This window comes from Coloeus monedula (assembly GCF_965178545.1).
Source record: "Coloeus monedula genome assembly, chromosome: 6".
NCBI classification, from domain to species: Eukaryota; Metazoa; Chordata; class Aves; order Passeriformes; family Corvidae; genus Coloeus; species Coloeus monedula.
The window spans coordinates 42,678,774-42,698,616 of NC_138786.1; the positions used below are offsets into that span (position 1 = coordinate 42,678,774).

Here is a 19,843-nt window from a genome sequence, read left to right on the forward strand (position 1 = left end):
TGACTTCCCCATAAAGATGAACTCTTTCTCAAAGCACTCACATTCAACCCCCTCACCAGAGCCCTCAGGTGCTGCCTCTCAGCAATTCTCTGGGATTTCTTCTAGCAGATGCTATCTCCTCAGTCTTATGAGAGTGAGGAACTCTGCAGATGGGTACTGTGAGCAGCTGGGAAGCACTCCAGATTCTGACAGCATCAGCAGAAAGATTCCAGCTATGCTTCCTCTGGCCAAGAGCCAGAATTTCTGGAAGTTGTTGCTATGGCACGATTGCAACCTTCATTTTTATTTTAAGACATCTTTTCCTTGGATTTACTTTATTTTCCTTAACATAAAGCAGTAAACAGACACCGCTGCTGCTGCATTTCAGATGGCTCTAAGGTTAAGCCAACTGGCCAAATCAACACAAAGCCTTTCAGCTGGCAGCCCAGCCCTGCCAAACACAGTCTCATCTTGGGATTAATGTGACACCACTGCCTGAAGCATCCCTAGGAAACCTACTGGGTTGTGGCCAACCTGACATGGGGAAAAGCCAGGGATCCCATCCAGATCAGAGGCAAGGCAGAAGAAAGCACTGGGATTAACCATCTGGTAGTAATGTGTTGGTGAAGGGAGAGAGGGAAAACTCTGCAAGGTTTGAGGACAGCCACGTGGTGTGACCCGCCCTCTTGCTGCCTTTCCCCCTGGATGGGGCCAAATCCATCACTGCCACAGCTGAACCAGGTACAGTAGTGCAGGAGGACTGAAGAGGGTCAGACCTGGCAGGTAAAGCACAGCAAACAGGGTTTCAGGCAGATAAGCCCAAGAGGCCTATGCCAGCTGTCACCTAACTAGGGTGGGTGCAAGAGGAGGGAAGATGAGCAAGCTGAAAACCAGAGTAGGTACATGGGTGGTGGTGCTCCCTAAGTAACTCAGGGCAGGGTGGCACCTGTGCTGTGGCACTGCCCGGCCTCGCTGCAGGGACGCACCCTGCCAGCCCTTAGCAAAGGCAGAGACACGCTCGTGTTGAAGCAGGGTGGAATCACGGGAGAGCCCTGCAGCACGAGTGTGGAGACAGCCATGGGCTGGTGCACACTGGGAGACAGAGGTGGGGGGAGGCAGAGAGTGTGGCGTGAGTGTTCCCCGTGCTCAGGACTGCTGCATGGTCAGGGACAGGGATGGCTGGCAGGATCTAGTCCCCTTCTGGAAGGGTCTCCCAGCCACGTTGCATGGCTTTCACCACAGCATTGTAGAGTTTGCTCCAAGCTTCCTGCACCTCTGGGCTGAAGGCAGCACCAAGGCATTTCTCCAGCATGTACAGCAAGGACTCGCCGACAGTCTGCAAACCAAACGGGGAGGTGTCAGGCTCAGCACCAGAGGATGACATGCAGTCCCTTGTCTCCCTTTGTCACGTTTTTGACTTCTGCCAATGCAGGGCACCTGCTCCTCTTCCACCAACAGTACCAGGCCCCTCCAGTCCCTGGCTGGCCAGAGGGGACCCAGAACCAGCCCATGTCATCCCCTTCCCCTGCCCTATGCTGGCCCTCACCATGGATGAGTGGGGAGTGGAAGTGAGAGAGCAAAGGCTGACACTGCACATGTAACACCGGGGGAAAGGTACGCATCCAATTTCTGTGGCTCCCAGGTGCAGGTAGCTGGCCCTATCCCTTGGCACAGCAGTGGAGCAGCAGAGCTGAGCAAGGCCCTGATGTCAGGAGAGTGGGTCAGACCCCACACTGCCTCGATGCCTCTCAGGCTTCTCCACTGGGCATTGCTCCTCACAGAGCTGTGAGCAGCCCCATGCAGGAGCACCCCCACACTGCAGGGCTGGTGGGGATCACTACCCCAAACAAAATGGACCCTGCTCCCTCTGAAGAGAACAAAAGCTAGCAATATCAGGAATGATATACCATGATAACCATGTGTTGGTTAGAAAACTTTTCTTGAACCTGCTGCATTCCTGTCCATGCTTGATGGCAGGAGAGGAGTAATCAAGGGTTTAATATGGAAGATGCTCAGGTCTTACTGCCATCGAGGAAGCAGGGGCTGAGGTGCAGTAACCCCATCCCAGTGCAGACACAGAGAGGTGAATGCTCCCTTTTCCAGGTGGGGTGAGGTTTGCCCAGAGCATTAGATGCAAAGGATCCAGGGCAAAGGCTGAGCCTGCAACCCTGTGGCACGGGAGGGACTGCAGTGTCCTAAACCATGGTCCTCTTCAAACAGTGGAAATGCCTTGGTCCCATCTGTCCTTTCTGCCTGGGCTTACTGGGCAAGTGCAGAAAACAAGGGGAGCTCAAGGGTTCCCCTCATTGGGGCAGTGTCACTACATTGGCACCTTGGACAGGCTGCCCCGAGCCACCAGCTTTCTCTCCAGACAGCTGGACCCAGAAGAAGGATGGGGACAGCTGAGGGTTGCAGGCAGGGATGAAAACACAGCCACAGCAGGACAAGAGAGGACACCTCACCGAGAAAGACTCAACCTTCACACCAACTGCCTGGTGCTTCTTGCCAAGGTTGCACAGATACTCTTCCAGGCAGGACAAGTTCTCCAGGTGGCTCACAGCAGCATCAATCACCAGCATCACCTAGCGCAGGAGCAGAAAGGCAGAATGGCATTAACAGAAAGGTTCTGCTCCCCTCCCAGAGGAAACAAAGTGTCTGACCCTCTACTTCACCCTTGTCAGCCTGACCCCCTCCCAGCCCAGATGCCCTCTGAGCTTTCCCTTGCTCTACTGTGATGCGTGTGTCACATCAGTGAGGCTGGCAGCAGCACACACCACAACCTTCCATGGGACACTACCAGAGTTGCATAGCAAGCAGCACTGCTGACCACCCTGTCCCAGAGGGGATAAACAGCCATACAGCAGAGCAGTTGCAGGTTAAGACCTAATGCTGATGCAGTCATTACAGCTCCTAGGACCCCAGGACAATGGCATGGGAACCCCAGAAGTTGCTAGGACTAGGGTTTCCAGTTAGAACTTGCCAAAATGGTGCAATTGTGAATAAGGCCACTCCAATTCTAAGATCAGCCAAGGTATTTTGAAGAGATGGGGTGGAAACTACAGCCAGATCTCTTGACGTGGTCTGGTAAAATATATACCATAATCTCCCAGGAGCATTAACAGCCAAATGGAAACAGGACAGAAAAGATTTAATGAAGGATGAAGAGAAAAAAACACACCAAATTAGAAGAAGAGATTAAAGGCAGGGCATGGTTACCTTAGCAAAGCCAAGAGGTGATAAATTTGTGCTCTATAATTTCAACAGGCAATTTATCTCCAACAAGAGCAAAGAACTATTTCAGCTCAAGGCAATAATCTTAACTTTGCCAATAAAGAGAGGCTGGAAAATAACAAAAAGCTTGCAGCTATCAGAGGAGCTCAGTCCTGAAACAGCCTCTATACAAGGAATAAAGACAAGCAAGCAAAGCACTGAACTGGTTTAAAGATGGAACCAGGCAGTTTGTGAAGGCATCTGCAAGCCAAGGCTGAGCTCTGCCCCAGCATGACTGCTCTTCAGGGTTCAGCAAAGGGTCTCTGCTGACCAGGTGTACTTCTATGCATGCCTGAGCCTCTCCTCACCATTGCTCCTTTCTCTGCTTTGGGGGGAGGTGAGTGTGTACTGCAGTACTCCCTCAGAGACTCTCTGAGAGGTGCTGTGGGCCTTCTGGCTCTGCAGCTGCACCAACAGCCTCTCCATAGCAGTGGGTTCAGGGAAGCCTGGCCCACTGCCCAGCTCTGTGCCACCTCCTGGTCAGCGAAGCACAGGGCTTCAGTCCTCATCTGGACAGAGGTGAGCTCTCTGGTAGGCACTTCCATGGTAGGGGAAGGACTCTTTCAGCTTTCACAGGAAGCAATCCACTCTCAGATGAGGGCATGGAAATCAGCATGGTGCCTCTTAGCCACCATAATCTGCATTCTCATCCCCTCCCTGCTGTTGTAGGACACTTTGTTCTGGCCTTCTGCTAGCATGAGCAACGCCAGCAGTTACCATCTCAGAAGGAGACTTCCCATGCATTCCCTGGTCAGACACACCACAGTCCCAAATCATTGCCCAAGGGTTTCTTCCTCCATGGAGGCTGTGCTCCAGCCATGCCACAGCCCCTCTCTCACCTTCCTGATGTGATCCAGGAACTCAGGGGCAGAGAGGCACTCCTGAGGGCTGGCAAACTGCTTGCAGTTGTACTGGAAAAGGGGCAGCAGGTCAGGATCCAAGTCAAACAACCTGCAACAGCAAGAAAGAACGCCCCATTTTCTCATTTCCTCAGGTTTATCTGAAGTCCTGCTCACCCCATCAGCAGCACACCCACAACCCACTTCTGCGTCCCTTCCCACCTACTGATCCCTCCCCACCTGTAAAAGATCCAAAAGTTCTGAAAGTTTTAGTTTGGGGCAATCCAGATTACCTATAGACAAAAACCTTTCTGTTTCTCTAGCCCATAGCCCCAGCTCTTGGATCCATGTTCATGGCACCTGAGAACTAGTCTCAGCCCTCTGGAGTTCCTCCCAGCCTGACCCTTCTCCCCAAAGTCTTGGTTGTTGTGTCAACTCCTCCCATTCCCACTTTTTGATCCTCTTGAACCCCAAAGCTGCCAAATCAGGGAAGGCCTCCACGCTCCAGCAGCCATCTGGACAAAGGGGGGGCATGTAAAAGCTCAGCTGATGCCCCACTCGACACCATCACCAGCTCCTATCTCCTCTCTCCCCGCCCCCTGCCCCTGTATGTCAGGCACATATGGGACTCAGTAGCAGCCACCCAGGTAGATATAACAGGCCACCAGTAATTCAGGCAAGACGGTCTCTCTTCTCCTCATCCCGCACATTAAACTACTGCATCCCTCTCCCCCCACGTTGTTGTCACTGCTCTGGTAGATTTGGATCCCACTCACTCCAGAAGCTGCTCATCAACTCTCCAACTGTCCTTTTCAAGCGACTTTTCATTGATTTTTCCTTTTTTCTCTTCACATAATTGGTACATTAATCTGCTTAGGAGAGGCAAGAAGCTGGGTATCAGCCATTGCACCCGGCACACCATTTCCTCTGCCCTGCGACTGGATCCTTCCCTGTCGGCCAGGTCTGTGTCTGGGGCTGCACAGCACTTCCCTGATCAGGGAACGACCGCGCGGCCCCTTCCACACTCTCCCCAGAGCCAAGCGGACACACAGCCCCTTCGAAGAGCAGAAGTCGCGGCGGCAAGGCAGGGGATCGGTGGGCAGAAACGCACCAAACCTGCCCGCCGCTTTTCTCTCACTCTCCGTCTCCTTGTGGCAAAGTTCTCACTCGCGAAGGGTGGGAAAGGTAGGGCAGCAGTGAGGAGCTGCCCCACGCCGCTGCCGCACGGCACCTGCGGCTCGGCAGCGGAGGGGCTTCGGCTCCCCGCGGACCCCAGCCACGGGAAGGGAGAGAGGCCGGGGGAGGGGAGCCGGCCACGCGCCTTCGCCAAGCAGAGGGAAGCGTTTCTCTCCAAGAAGCGGAGCCCGCCCGTCCATCCCTCCCGCACGGGTCGGTGCGGGCGGGCAGGAGGCCGGGACCGGGGTGCCGGTGGCCGCATCGCGCCGCTCACCTGGTGAAGAGGACGAGGCCGTGCTGCACGGGGCTGCCGCTCACCCGCTGCCAGCTCTCCCGGATCAGCGCTCGCTGCCCGCCCGACAGCGGCATCCCGCTCTCCATGGCGGGGGCGGGGGCCCTGCCCCTCGCCGCCCGAGGCGAGGCGAGGCGCTGGTGCCGCGGCTCCGCGGGCTCAGGGGCCGGCGAGCTGTGGCCGCCCGCCCCTCGCTCCGCCGGGGGGGTGCCGGCGCTGCCCCCGCGCCCCCCGGGGGTCCCGCCCCCGCCCCGCCGTGGCCGCACCCGCGCTCCGCCCGCCGGCACCGCCGAGCCCCGTGGACACTCTGCCCCACCGCGGCTGCCCCGGCCGGGGAAGGAAGAGCTCACCGAATATTTCCCACTCGGGAGAAGGAAGGAAGGAAGGAAGGAAGGAGGGATGGAAGGAAGAAAAAGTAATTCAAAATGCCCAAACTTCCCTATCCCGGGGCCGCGGGACAGAAAGTTCAGCTGGTTCACGGTTGACATTTCCTGCCGTCCTGATTTTACGAGTGAAGCAACAGGGCAGAGCCCTGCCAGCGAGGAGACCACCGGGACCCGGCCACCATCAGCACAGCTCCCTCTGAGTGTAACTTTGCTTGGGAGGGCCTCAGCGATGCTCCACAGCATCCTCTTGCTCTTGGCAACTTCCACTGAGAGTTTGGTTGCCACGCAGCCACCTGCTATCTCCACAGGAAGATGCATCCTAGACACTGCAAGGTACGTGTCTAAGGCTAATTATGCCAGCTGAACCAGGCAAAGTTGTCAATAACAGATGAGAAGATGTCATCTTTGTCAAATGTGTTCAGGATGCACAGGTTCTCTTTATCTTTACTGTTCAGACACTTCTTAATTTGGCGCCAGGATTTATGGAGCACAGAGGAAACAAAGCAAGAAAAGGCAAATGAGGTCTCAAGCAGCACAAGGGAAGTCAGGAAAGTTAAGGTTTTCAGAAGGATGAGAGCAATACAAAAGTGCAAATATTACTGAAACCATCACAGTCTGCACCAAAATAACAATTGTTCGGATCTTATTACAAGTTCTGCTTCTGTACATCAGACTTATTTCTGGTAATCAGGAGAAATGACAGCAGCCTCCGACCCATCCCAGGAGCGCATTGACTCAATGTAAGCAGAAAGGAAGCTCTTCTGAAAACATTCCCTAGGAGGAGACAAGTTCAAAGGCACAATGTTATGTTCTCAGCCCCAGCTTGTCTCCCAGGGGCCTTTCTCCTATAGAGCTGGAGTGACAGCACTGACTGCAGTGACAGCAGGAAGCCACCCGAGACGGCTCTGCAAGTGCCAGAATAAATTACCTGTTCTCTCAGGATTTTGAGACCTTGCATTCCCAGCACAGACCAGATAAGATGCTGCGTAGGAAAAGCTCCACATGCAGTAAAGGAAGCTGAAGAACCCTGTCCTAAAGTTGGGCGCTTGAAGGAAGAGTGCAACAAACTCAAAAAAAAAAAAAAAAAAGGAACTGTCAGATGGGACTAAGGAGTCAAACAAAACAGCATCTTAACTGTGTGGTTTCAAAGGGTATGTTCACACTGATGATAAGTCACTGTGATGATAACCCCTGAAACTGCAAGGAGCCTGAAAGGGCAGCTGGGAGAGCAGCGGGAAATATAGGGTTAATCCGAGCAGGGCGGAGAAGACCAGCCCTGCAGAGCCAACGCAAACATTAACCTTTAGCTATCTTGCGGCTGATCGAGCAAACCAGCAACAAGCAAGAAGTGTCACCATATGTCATCTGTGCAAGGTACTCTGACATTTCAGCCGATTGTCACAACCACACAGATGTGGAGCTTCACCAGAGCCTGGCTGGATAGTTCAGCCCGGCCCTGCTAACAATAAAGGGTAGAACAGATAGGCACTGGAGTGCTGCCAGGGCACTGGAAAGGAGCATGGAGAGTCATCCCGGGCCACGAGATACTGAGGAGCAGAGTAGAAGCACATATGTACAGTCAGAGCAACAACCAAGGCTGATTATTTGCCTAGCAACATTTTGAATATATTCAGAGCTGGCTGATAATGGAGGAAGAGAAAATCCACAAAAGCAAGTTGTAGTTAACAGAGATCAGTTCCTGAAGATTTGTTGGGATGTGGGACACCTTTTCTCCCGTCCACATAGGGCACCATATCAGCTACTCTATCCCAGGGCAACAACTAAGTACAGGTTTAGCCATTGTTCCTGATGGAAAGGGTGTCTCAGACAATAGCAGTGAAGCCATGATGGCAAAAGAAAATGGTGGCTCTTGTCCAAAATGTTCCCCCCTGCACCTTCTCTCAGCAATGATATGCCTTCCTTCCATGGAAAATATGGGTGCCTCAGCTGATGAAAGGGGCAATGGTCTGGCCAAATTCCCACCCACCTCTTGCTACCCAAACCCCAAATAGATATGACACACAGCAGAGTCTAAGAACTCTTCCCTGCCCCCCAGCAACAGCTCTTTCTGGGCAGGATATATTCAGGAGCAGTTTCCCCATCTTCCCTGATCATCTGAACAGGGAATCCATCCCTTTGCTGCCTTCTGGCATGGATGCATCTCCACTCTCTTAATAAACCCAGCATTTTTCCCCCTGTGGCAGCACAGGTCTTCCAGCACAGGAGGAAGGATCTGCAAGGAGGGACTTGAGATGGGAGACAGGGAGAGCTCAGGGATAAGAAACATCCAAACCACCAATCAAATTATTTAAAAGACCGAGGGTTTGGGAGAGACGGTGCTCTTGCCTGTGCGCAAAACAGCTTCTCCCTTGCAGCTACAAGGCTGTCAGAGTTCCTCCTGCTGTCACAGCACTGAGGTGCTGAGAGCACAAGTCAAGTCCAGAGAGGATTTAAGCACAAGGAAGCAAACAAGAAAACCTCTCTTCTTGTTCCAAATGTTTTGTGAGCCCTCAAGCACGAGAATCTCAGCAAGAGGTTGAGAACTGCAGATGTTTCCATGGTCTGAGGGTTTTCTGTGATGGTTCCCAGCTCCCTTGGCTCCATGTACCTAACCTGGCAGTTCGGCTCTTTCCTGAACTGCCCTTCGATTTCTGCAAGACGGTCCCTGGAACTCTCATGAGTGAAGAACAAACAGGTCAGCAGCACAGACTGCTCCAAAATCATTGGCAGACCACTTGAAGAAAGGGGAGGGAGGTTTTCAGACAAATTCGCTGACATGCAAAGAGGATAAGAATGCTCTTTTGTGCTTTGGGAGAACACAAATTTATAATCTTTTTAGTTTGCAGTGGGTTTCATTATTGTAATCTACAGCTGCTTCACGTTACAGTACCAACACTCTTAACTTCCCTTGCCAAGTGTCAGCTTTACTTGTTCAGTGCCTCAGTTTACCCACATGGAAAGAAAGTTGCCCAGTCTCGTGAAACAGTGTGGCAGAAGTAGGAACAAGCTTGCAAATGCCAGTCCCCAGCCCAGCCCTCCGGGTTCACAGCATCTGGAGAACAACCCTCCCTGCCCAGGGAGGCCCTGTCTGCCGGGCCCAGGGGTGACTGCTTTGCACGTGCTGCTGTGGCACTGTCAATTTTCATCCCAGCTGCTGCACTAACAATCCCGTATCTCCCTTTGAAGTCCTGCTCATTTCCAATTCTACATCTGTGAGTCTTCATGAATAATGACACTCTGATCTATCTGCCTCAGGCTTCCTGCTCACTTAGGATACAGACTCCTGGGCTTGGCTAATCCCCTTTGTTTCCCCTTGTCCCCAGCCTCAAACCCAGAGATTATGACAGGTTCTCTTTTTCCCAGACTCCCATCACCATCGTCAGGTGGGAGCAGAAATCATGCAATGTTTCCCAAAGTCTTCTCAAGCTACCCCCTCAGGCCATGGTGTGGCACAGCTCAGTAGCAAAGCAAGTCACGAAATATGGTTGCAAAACAAGAATCAAAAGCGATACAGGAGATAATAATCTTGTACATAAAATGATTAAGATGAGCTGCAGAGCTTGCTTGCTGCCACCATGACTGTGGAGAGAGCAGGGCAGCACCACCACCCTCACTGGTGGGGATCTGGGCTAAAGGGAGAGGGATAGGCAGTGGGAGAAGGAGGAGAGAGAGGATTCAACAGCAGATTAAAATGAAAACTTTTTTTAAATTCAGTTTGCTAGACATCCCCAGGTTTATCTTGAATATCCTGTGGCCAGCTAGGGAATATTTGTACAGGCAGGTGAAAACAGTCCTGGGATGACCGGACATGAAGTGGTGAGAAAGGTCAAAGGGGATTACACTGAGCTGTCGGACCAGGTCTGGTACTTGTAGATGTTTAGACCTTACCCCAGATGTTATTCACCTTGAGCTCCCTAGCACAATGATAACCCAACACCACCAGGCTGATTTTCCAGGAAGCAACCCCTGCCTTTTGTAAATCACTCTACCAAAGTGAGTTCAAAGAGTTCAAGACCATGTCAGTCTTGACACACAAGCTGAATTTGGTCATAAGACCATAACAGCTCTGGAGGTATGTGCACCCCAAGCTGCTTTCATTCTCCACCTAGTAACTGAACAGTTATTGTCCCTAAAGCACTGCAAGGCACCAGCACACTGCCAGGGTGTGACCCAGCTGATCCAACACTGATGCTTTCATAAGGACACATAATCTAAACTCCCATTCTGATCAATGGAGAAACCCAGGTACTTCAAGACCACCTCATCCTAAAATATATGGAGAAAAAAATAGGTCAGGTGAATGAAGACTTAAGACTACCTTTTGTCAGCTTCATGACAACAAGATGATGGGCTTTGGATGCAATATAGAGATAAAGCAATGACACAAGAAGGATAAAAATGGAAAAGCAATTTACAACTATTATAATGCTTGTTAGACTTACACCCTTTCTCTAAAGCACAAACTTTCTATTTCCAGAGCATGCTTTACATGGGCCAGAGTTACAGAGTTAGTGGTGGTGTATTAGAAAACAACTCCAAGGTGTTCAGCCACAATCCTAGGACATAAACCAGGCAGCAGTGGTGGGTGTAGTGAAGATGAAATCCCTATGATTTCAGCATATGAGCATGAGGAGACTGATGGAAGACATGGTGCAGTTTGGGAAACCTTATCGGTAAACCGAAAAAAATGAGAACAGAGTCATGGGAGATTGAGGGCCAAAGGAAGCAACTTGCATTGGCAGCTTCTATTTGGTTAGAAAATAGAAGACTGAGAGGCATCTTGAAGACAGAGCACAAAATCTGTATTAAAACACCAGGTTGTAAAAAAGCCTCATTCTAGTTGAGGAACAGATAACGGGCTGATGGCTGGAATCTAGAAGCCTACAAATCTGGCAGGTTCAAATCAAGTGGAAATTGGAAGCAGTTATCAGTGTTCACCCACGTGAGATCACTTACCTGCAGAAAGAAGTCATTCTTCCTTTAGAGGGCAGTGAGAAGTAAAATTTTACTTCAGATATTATCAGATATTACCAGCATTTTATGAACAACACTTCCTTCTTTTTTGGTCATTTCCCTACATTCTAGCACAGCTTCTGTATCAGCAGTCCTCCCTTCCAGAACAATAGCCCTGATCAGACAATATCCAAAGACCAGCTTGCACTGTGTGAAACAATACAAGAAGTCAATAGGCTTTTCAGTAACCATTTAATAGCCTATTGTATCACCCTGTACAGGCCACAGTCCAGTTCCTAGCTGTCCTGGCTGTACTTCAGTAGCCCTCGGAACATGTCCAAACTGACTGGTTGGCTCTCCTCCAGCACTCATCTGGGCATCAATGCATAGTCCCAGATAAGGTGGCTGTATTTTGGTTTTTCCCATCTAGTTCCACCTCAAGCAATCCCTTATTACACTATACTCAAAAGCATACCCCAGCCCCTCACTACAGCCTTGTATAAAGCCAGAATCTGATTTTCAGTGTTTCAGTTTTATTACAGATTCTTGCATTTAGTTCACAGCAAGGGCCTCATTTGTACAAAACTGTGCACCAGTCTGGTGTTATGGACACTACGGACTGAACACGACTTACAGAAAAATGTTGGGTTCCTGAATGAAGTGCTTGACCTGTCAGATGAAGTGTTGATAGGTAACCTGTCAGAAGCTTGATGAAAATACCCATTAAATGGACCTATTATACCTATTGACAATTTACCACATCTTTAATAGGGAGAAATAAACCCACTTCAACAGACAGTACTTTATTCTTGTCCAAATGTACCAGTTTCACTTTCAATTGTGCTTACGAACACATTGCTTGGATTGCAGTAAAATCTGATCTCCTAGAATTGCAGTCCAGCAACACTTGTGTGCTAAAAGCTGATGTACATCATCACTATCCTAGATTAAATTCTCCAATGGGTCCATTTAAAGTTCATGTTGTTACTTCAAGCATGTATGTGAGGAAGAGATGAAAGGGGGAAAAAAACCCACCCCAAGACCTAGACAAAAAGAGATTGCTTTAAAGAAGAGATATTTATTACAAAATTAAGTTCCAAATTCTACCTCATTTTCCATTATCACCTGTACAAAACACATTTATAGCTCAAGGGAACATTCTGCCATCTACACCACACGGTACAGTAACTGCACTGTAGTTAGAAGAATTCAGTTCATGGACAGATGCACGCACGCACCCACCGGCTGCATTAGTAAGAAAGGTCAGGATGTAGGACAGAAGTACAGAAGAACCCCTCTCACTGTTGCTCCAAACTCTTGCTTAGTCAGGGGCAAGTTCTTCAAGGATGGCTCTAAAAAGTGTCTCTTGTAAAACACAGTAAGCTCACTTGGCAAAGTTTTAGGATCAATTACAAATTCAGCAGGAGTGGTATCTATGCTAATATGTCACCACTTCAGATATTATGATATTACTCATGATAACCAGAGCCCTTGACATCCAAGTAAAGAGCATAAAAAAGTTTAAAAAGTGAAGCAACTTGCAACCAACAACACAACCAAGATCCTGGTACTTCAAAGACAGAGAATTTTCAGTCCTGACTGCTTGCAGCCCACACCCCCGCCCCAAAGCGAGTATGCTACGGAGGTGGTGTTCTTATCCTCAGCCTTCCTTTCCCAGCAGGGAAGAGCCTTATGTTGTTCTAACAGTCCACACGTTTTTGCTTTCACAACACACTTGCCCATGTGTGGGGTTATAGGGTCACTTGCTGTAAAGGAGGAAAAAAGCAACCTTACCTACATTCCTCACCCAGCAGAAACACAGGGCACTGCTAAGGAGGTTTTCACATTGCTAGCAGAACCCTGAGAGGAGGAAATAGTGCTTGTGCACAGAGTGCCAACCCAGAGGCTCACTCAGTCACAGTATGGAAGGGAAGCTGCTCAGTGCGGCAATGGAGAATTTCAGGTAAATGCCTTGTGTTTCCATGTTAACAGCTGGTTTGCTCTCAAGCCCCTTAAAAACAATTCTCTGAGGGATTCAGGAGGGATGGGAGGCAACTATCAAGTAACACATGTTTACCTTTCCATAACAAAGTTCTGGTTTTGCTCTCAGTACATGTGACAGGTATTCATCCACTCAGGCTACTACAAGATGTCCTGTCCAACCCCTTGTTCTGGCACCTGTACGAAATGGATGCATAGCCCAAAAATTGGGGAAAGCAAAGACATGTCCTGTACTTGGGTATACTTCAAAAACCAGAAGGAAGGAGGAAGATATAAAAAAGTATATCCTATCAATGCCCTTTGTGCATCAATCAGCCTTTCCTATCAAGATGCAAAAAGAAAACCCTATACAGACTAGAGAGTGGTGGTGGCTCCCAGGGCTGCGAACAATGACGGCAAACAGTGATGACACAAAGTGCTCCACCTGGACCAAGAGCAACCTTGGCACAGAAATCTCCATTCAAATCCTCCTCAGAGTCACATCTGTGTCTCATAGCATGAGTAGTCCAGTTCCTGGAAATAGGCCAGTCCCTGCTGCTGGAATAGATGTGTGCGTATCGATGTCCTGAAGCGACTGTTAACAGAAACCTTTTAAGATGGATGGATTGCTTAGGATAATGCTAGATGAGCCTAAAGGCCCTCTATCTATCCTTCAGAGACTCAGGAGTTGAAAATAGAGTTTACATACAAAAAAGAATTTGAAGCAGGGAACGTGGCAGCCTGCAGCTTTTCATGATTTGAATCCATGGATACGGTTTGATGAAATACATTGTGAGTGATAAAAGGAGCCCTGTCAAGCAAGGTTCAAAGAGAGCAGCTGCTCCAGAGAACAGCACCTTTTGGCTTTAGAAAGCACCATCAGCTATTTTCCACATGACTGGAGAGGACAACTAATGAGCAGCTCTCAAAATGAACCTGCACTCATTCCACAAGCCCAACCGGAAAAACTGAACCGAAGCAGCCCAAATTCCATCCTGAAAGTGAGGAGTGCCTTGCACCCACTGCCTCATGTCTGCACCACTCAGAGATTTCAAGACAGAGTCAGGAAGGGAATCCAAATTATTTATTTTATTGACCTCACAAAATATCAGTTACAATTATCTTTCAGCAATGGCCTGACAGGTTTTGTTTTAAGAAGAAAATACTGAAGGTCAAATTCTAACTAGAATAATTTTTCAGTATTTCTCTCCTGAAAGAAGACAGAGCTGCATCAATTTACACTTACTTGAAAACTCAACCCTTGGAGTCCAGAAGGTGCAGAGGAAATGTCTGCTTTTAGTCTTCAATGTAGACCTTTCAATCCTTTTAACTCCAGATCAAAAATAAAAATTCTACTGGAAGTTGCTCCCCCTTGTGGAACAGCTAGATATTTTTTTTCACTGTATGTCTCCACCCCCTTACCAGCACAGAAGACCTAAGAAATAGATTAGTCTCAATGCCAATCAAATGCTCCCAAGAGAATTTCTGAAGTGACAGACCTAAAGAAAAATAAACCTTTTGTTTGTGTTGAAACAGAAGCTGGACTTGTGCATAGGAAGGTGGGATGGGAGCATGACATTTGCTGCCTTCAGCACTCAGCTGCCAATCCACATCCAAAAGATTATTAATAATAAAGGATGGAGGGACCCTAGCCAAGGAACAGACTGGTTCATCTTCCTCAGGCAACTCCTACAAAACTGACCCCTTCATAATAACTGAAAAAAACAAAGTTACTAACACAATTTTTGCATTCCCAAGGTTTAATCTGATGAATAAAGAGTGCTAGAAACTGTAATTCCAAAACACTCACGAGCTTCCTAGATTTTTTTTGTTATTAATGCTAAGGGGATGTGCTGGAAAAAACTCTGCACTTTAAATCATGGCTTTTGCCAGCTCTTCTGGCAAATCCTCCCTCCTTTTTAGGAAAAGCTCCTATTGAGGACAGCAATGTATTATAAAGTCAATAATGTCACCAAGTGTAGAAGATGCTGGATCACATTGCTACAAGGCAGCACTGCACTGTCTGCCTTCCACATTGCCAACAGTTAATTTGCTGCTGCTGTCAGATCTGGCAGATTCTGAAGAAGTTTGCAGCCTTCCCCCACATCCTTCTTGCCTATGTATCACCTCTGTGAACTCCTGGCTCATGCAGGTAGGAGCACTTCCTACAAGAACAGGTGGAAAAGAATCATCAAACCCAGCGGCTAATTATTGCAGTGACTTCCCACCATGTATAAGCAGCAGGTGATCAACTCAAAACCTTTAGAACCAAAAGCACAGGTCCATCCCATCTGAGCTAGCACCTATAGGAGTCATCTTCTGGAGAGATGTGACATACCAAGCCAGAGCCTTACAAAAGCAAGCAGCTGCCTTATTGAACAATGCCATGGATCTCTACCAAAGAAGAGTGAAAGCAAGTCTGACTGGAGTCTAGTCACGTCCCTCCCCCCACCCCGCACAACTATGCTAATGCAGCCCCTCTGTGTGGTAGGAAATGTACTGGAATCCAAGATTTGTTAAGAGAAATAAATGCACAGTCCATGTTTAAAGGCAGACACACCCACCTGCTGTTCTCCCTCTACCTGTAATTTTGATGCAAGGCTGTGAAGCAAAGCAAGAACTCTGAAATAGAAGGCGTGAGTTCATTGAAACATACACAGAAGAGTTTTTCAAGTATTGCTTCTTGAGATAGGAACACAGCTGGGATCTAAGTGTCATTCACGTTGGCTGCTACAAGGTAGCAACTTGAACTGCGACAAGAAACTGACACTGGATGAAGAACAGGAAATAGAAAGAAAGGGACATCAATAAAAATACACCTAACGCAGGACGAAGGCACCTGATAAATCAAATTCTTCTTTCTTTGAAGGGGTGGATTCAACATCCAATGGCTCCTGACACCTCACAAAGAATTTTTGCCTGGCTTCACATTTCCTTGTCATTTGATGTTCAGCAGTCTAGAGAAGGAACTTGTTCAATATGGGAATACACTGAGCAGATACTTTGGCACCAGCAGCCAGTTTTGCAGATGCCACATTCATTGAGGTGAAGCTTTCCCTTAAAAGCACAGGCACTGGCACTGAAATAGCTGGGAACAAAAGCTGAGTGACAGCTGTCTGTAAGATTTCCAAGCTATCATTGCAGCCTCTAGTACACCACCATGCTGGTCTCCACAGTGTACTGGGGCTGAAAATAAATCACCTGCCATTTCCACTGTAATTTCTTTGGCAGCTTCAGACAGAACTGGAAAGAAGCTACAAAGAGCTGAACTGGAGCAGTCTGGCTCTGGAAACAGGCCTGCTAGGTGAGTTGTTTAAATGATTAAAGGTGACCAGAAAGCAAGGCAGTATACAGGGATAAACAATTTCCATCTCTGCAGAGGGCCTGTGAGACAGGCAAGGCACAATGGCTCGGGAGATTTCAAATAGACCCTTTCAGTCAAATTTTTTAAAAATTCAGGGTCAGAACAAAAAAACCTACAGACAGCCAAGGCAGGTAGAATGAAGGTCCCCAGATACAGTAAAAAAAAAAAAAACCTCACCATAAGAAAAGTTGTTAATCATGATAGAAGTCCTATAGTACTTCAAACTGTAGTAGTGCTTAGATTACAAGAAGGAAGACACACAAACACATGGAGTGTACATGCAACCGCAGACAGCCTCCAACTTGTACCGGTCTGGCTGCTGGAATGCCACTGCTGTTTGACTGACATATACTGCTTCAAAGAATTAGCATTTAGGCAGCCAGTTGTCCATTAATATAACCTAAGGATTCAGGACATGAATCTTTTAATTTAAGGGGACCTTCTCATCTTCTGCATCTTCCAATGCAGGCAGTGCAAACAAATGCCAAAGCTACAGGGTTACTATACCCCGAGTTCTCCAGAGAGGGCATTTTATAGTCACATGTCTTCAAAGCACCAGAATGAGCCTGACATGCAGTAGACCTCATGTTTCTGATCCGCTGCTCCCAGGCTTCCTTTGCTCTAGAACTCCCAGGAGTCCATCCACCGGAGCCCTGCCATGGGACTGCTAGGGTCGGAGGCCATGGGTCCTATCATCCCATAGGACAGCGGATGGAAGAGGTAGAAGCTGTGGAAAGAGACCAAATGCCCATCAAACACAGCAGTTTTCTGTCTCAAGAAGTTCGCAGCCTATGGGACCTTTCTCCTTGGGCTGCTCTAAGCTCTACTGGGGACCTTCTAATCTCTGCTGAACCCAATATACACAGTTTTATCACATGTGGTATTTTCTCTTAGAACCTAATAAGACTTACGACAATGAAAAATTTGCCTGTATTTGAGGAATATGTCACCATCACGGGGATTAGAACCACAAACCACTGAAGGGTGGGTTTGCAGGAGCATAGAGTGTTCACACTGTGTGCTGTGACAAAAGGAAGATTCCCTGCAACGGAGAGATGTTCTTTAATGCATTACTGGGACACAGATGCTGAATCTAATCAAATTTGAGGGTTTAGGATTGGGCTTGAGGGTGTCTGACAAATTCAGCAGAGAAGAGAAAAGGAAACAAAGGCTAAGGATAACTAACAGGCAGCAAAGTTTCTATTGAGATGGCAACTGTCACTTATTCCATGCATGCAAAGTTCAGCTTTCAGCACTCACCTGTACAGGATGAGCAGAACCAGTGCCAGGAACCCGCCTCCATATACCTTTCTAGCTGTAGTGCTGGGTGACAGGAACCCAGCACAGAACTTCAGTAATGCATCCCAGGTGATTCCTAGGAGAAGGAAGAGGTAGAATTCAGAAGAGCAGAGCTGCTATGTTCAGAGACTAGGCTGACGAAACTCTGTTAACACCAGAGGACCATGTCAATTTTTAAATTCATTTACCTTGGTAACCTTCAAAACCATAGAGATTGTTTTGTATTAGCAAAGGTTCTTTTTTCCTACCTTTCCATTTGAATAAATGCAAAAGAGATCTGGGCCCCTGATGCTAATGAAGTTGGTATAAAATCACAGGAAAAACTACCAAAGCCAAATTATAAACAGACATGACAGAAAAGTGGGGGCAGCAAACAAAGAGGGAAGTAACTTATATACAAGAATCTATAAGAACAGTGAAATAGCAGAGAGTAGGAATCCCATCTCTAAATTTAAATGCCCTAAGCACTAGACATGACTGCCTCTTCAGGGTGATAACAAAAAAACCCAACCAAACAAAAACAAACAAACAAACAAAACCACCAGAAAAAACCAAACAAAAATTGGCACTGCAGCTGCTTTGTGAAAAACATTTTGACTAAGTCAATGCTTTCAAGCACCTTGCATGAGCAAACATAAAGCCTATAAAAACAATAAACATTTTAGTCAGAAAAACATTCAATTTAACAGCATATCACCTTTTCCCCTACCTTGTCTTCTCCAAGACTCCAGTATTTACCTGTCAACATGCTGGAAAAAAGCATGGCAGGAAAGTAGTGGTGGAAGTAGAGAACTCGACCCATCATAAAAAAAGGGAGGTAATGAAGGAGCCAGCCCAGTGTGATCTGCCCTCCACCATGTAGCACAACTCGGGACAGTTCTGGAACACAAATAAACAGACTTCAGCAGAGAAAAACTCAGCTACAGTTCCTATTTGCAAACCTTAACACACTAAGCAAACTCAACAGGAATGATCTTTCCAGGAAGTCATGTATTGGTCTGGAATTGCTTCAAGCCTCTGCAACATCCTATCTGCAATCTTTATAAGTATACAAGCACTCTTCAGGAGGACAGTTATCAGAAAGCCCTAAGCCTCAAGGCATGGCAGGAGGTTGACCACCCTCTATGTTAAGACCAAACATGCAGTTTCTCAGAATGTGCATCAGACTAATCAGGTGATTCTGGTTTCTGATTGTTTTCATTGTCTCTGCAACAAGAGCCATCCAGATGATCACTTTGTCAGCCCTTCCTGGAAAGAAGTGGTGCCTAGTTTTCAGAGCCTGGGGAAAGGACTAAGAGCTCTGGTGTCTGTATACAGCTTAGCCAATAGCTTATTGTATAAATGAGAAGTTTCCCATCACATTTTAGAATTGACTTCCCACAAGGAGATCTAAAAAATGAAGCAACCACTGATGTAAACTGGAATGGTCAGAGTATGACTGACTAGGGCTTGTGAAAAGCTCCATAACCTTGGCAATGGACATAACACAGGATCATTTTATCTCTTCCATTTGTCATTTGCTTTGCATAAATATCAGAAAATATTTCTTGTCTTTAAACACTGTGCATACTACAGAGTACAGGGCACATGCAAAGCTTGAGAGCAGGACATTGATTAATTGGCCTGTACCCCTTGCAGCCAATGTAAGTAGCTGTGCACTGCTTTTGTAGAAGATCTGTGGTGCTCACTATTAAACTACAGATATGAAGTTCCCACTCTTTTCCCTGTGGACACCGCTTGATAATCCAAGCTCAGTGGTTTCCAACCCTTGACATAAGAAGTCCTCCCATCCACACACTTTTAAGGTGCCTGCAAAAGGCATTCATGAAAAGGAAGACTGACCTCACCTTTGAGTTCAGATGTCAGTTGGACACCTCTCTTCAGAGCCACTGCAGTGCAAAGTGTTATCAGAAGATATAATCCAATAGTGACCAGATTTAGCCACCAAATCACCTACACAAGAGAAAAAGAAAGATTTGGGACTTTATGCTGGACATGTGCATGTGACATGCAAACATTAAGAGTACAATAAGAGAGACAGTCCAAAAGGAGAAGGAAAAGAAACACTGTCATGGGCAGAAGCAAGACTAAGCTAAAATTTGCTAGACATTGGCTTGGAACCTCCCACTCCAACTTACCGGGTTTCCAAGCAAATAAACCCGATAATCTGTCTCATTGACACCAGAAAAACGCAGTCCCTGAGGAAAGAGATCAGAAGGGAGAGAAACGGATACTCATCAGTCCAGTTTGTATTTTGCACAGTGTTTAAGGTGGGACAAATTCCCATCCATGCATCTCAGGTGCT

General features: G+C 47.6%; 2 protein-coding genes across 6 annotated transcripts in view; both read right to left on the reverse strand.

Annotated features, from left to right (window-relative positions):
• Positions 1–16,828, reverse strand: NGB (neuroglobin; the record flags this gene model as incomplete). Of its 2 annotated transcripts, none has more annotated exons than XM_082283876.1 (4): positions 1–1,315; positions 2,442–2,561; positions 4,089–4,200; positions 16,747–16,828. In XM_082283876.1, 4 exons carry the CDS (start codon positions 16,824–16,826, stop codon positions 1,169–1,171), a joined length of 459 nt encoding a protein of 152 aa, XP_082140002.1. In that variant the 3' UTR covers positions 1–1,168. The 2 variants fall into 2 exon arrangements, with proteins under 2 accessions (XP_082140002.1, XP_082140001.1); XM_082283875.1 differs by lacking the exon at positions 16,747–16,828 and adding an exon at positions 5,539–5,645.
• Positions 15,356–19,843, reverse strand: part of POMT2 (protein O-mannosyltransferase 2) — a gene marked incomplete at its 5' end in the record, with an annotated part of 26,341 nt that continues 21,853 nt past the window's right edge. For 2 of the 4 annotated variants that reach the window (XM_082283872.1, XM_082283871.1), the window contains 5 exons: positions 15,356–16,966; positions 17,500–17,614; positions 18,277–18,417; positions 19,386–19,491; positions 19,677–19,736. In XM_082283872.1, the coding sequence (XP_082139998.1) occupies positions 16,861–16,966; positions 17,500–17,614; positions 18,277–18,417; positions 19,386–19,491; positions 19,677–19,736 (528 nt within the window). In that variant the 3' untranslated portion in view covers positions 15,356–16,860. Of the gene's footprint in view, positions 16,967–17,499; positions 17,615–18,276; positions 18,418–19,380; positions 19,492–19,676; positions 19,737–19,843 lie in introns of those variants that run through there. The other 2 variants (XM_082283873.1, XR_014226518.1) reach the window with 2 other exon arrangements.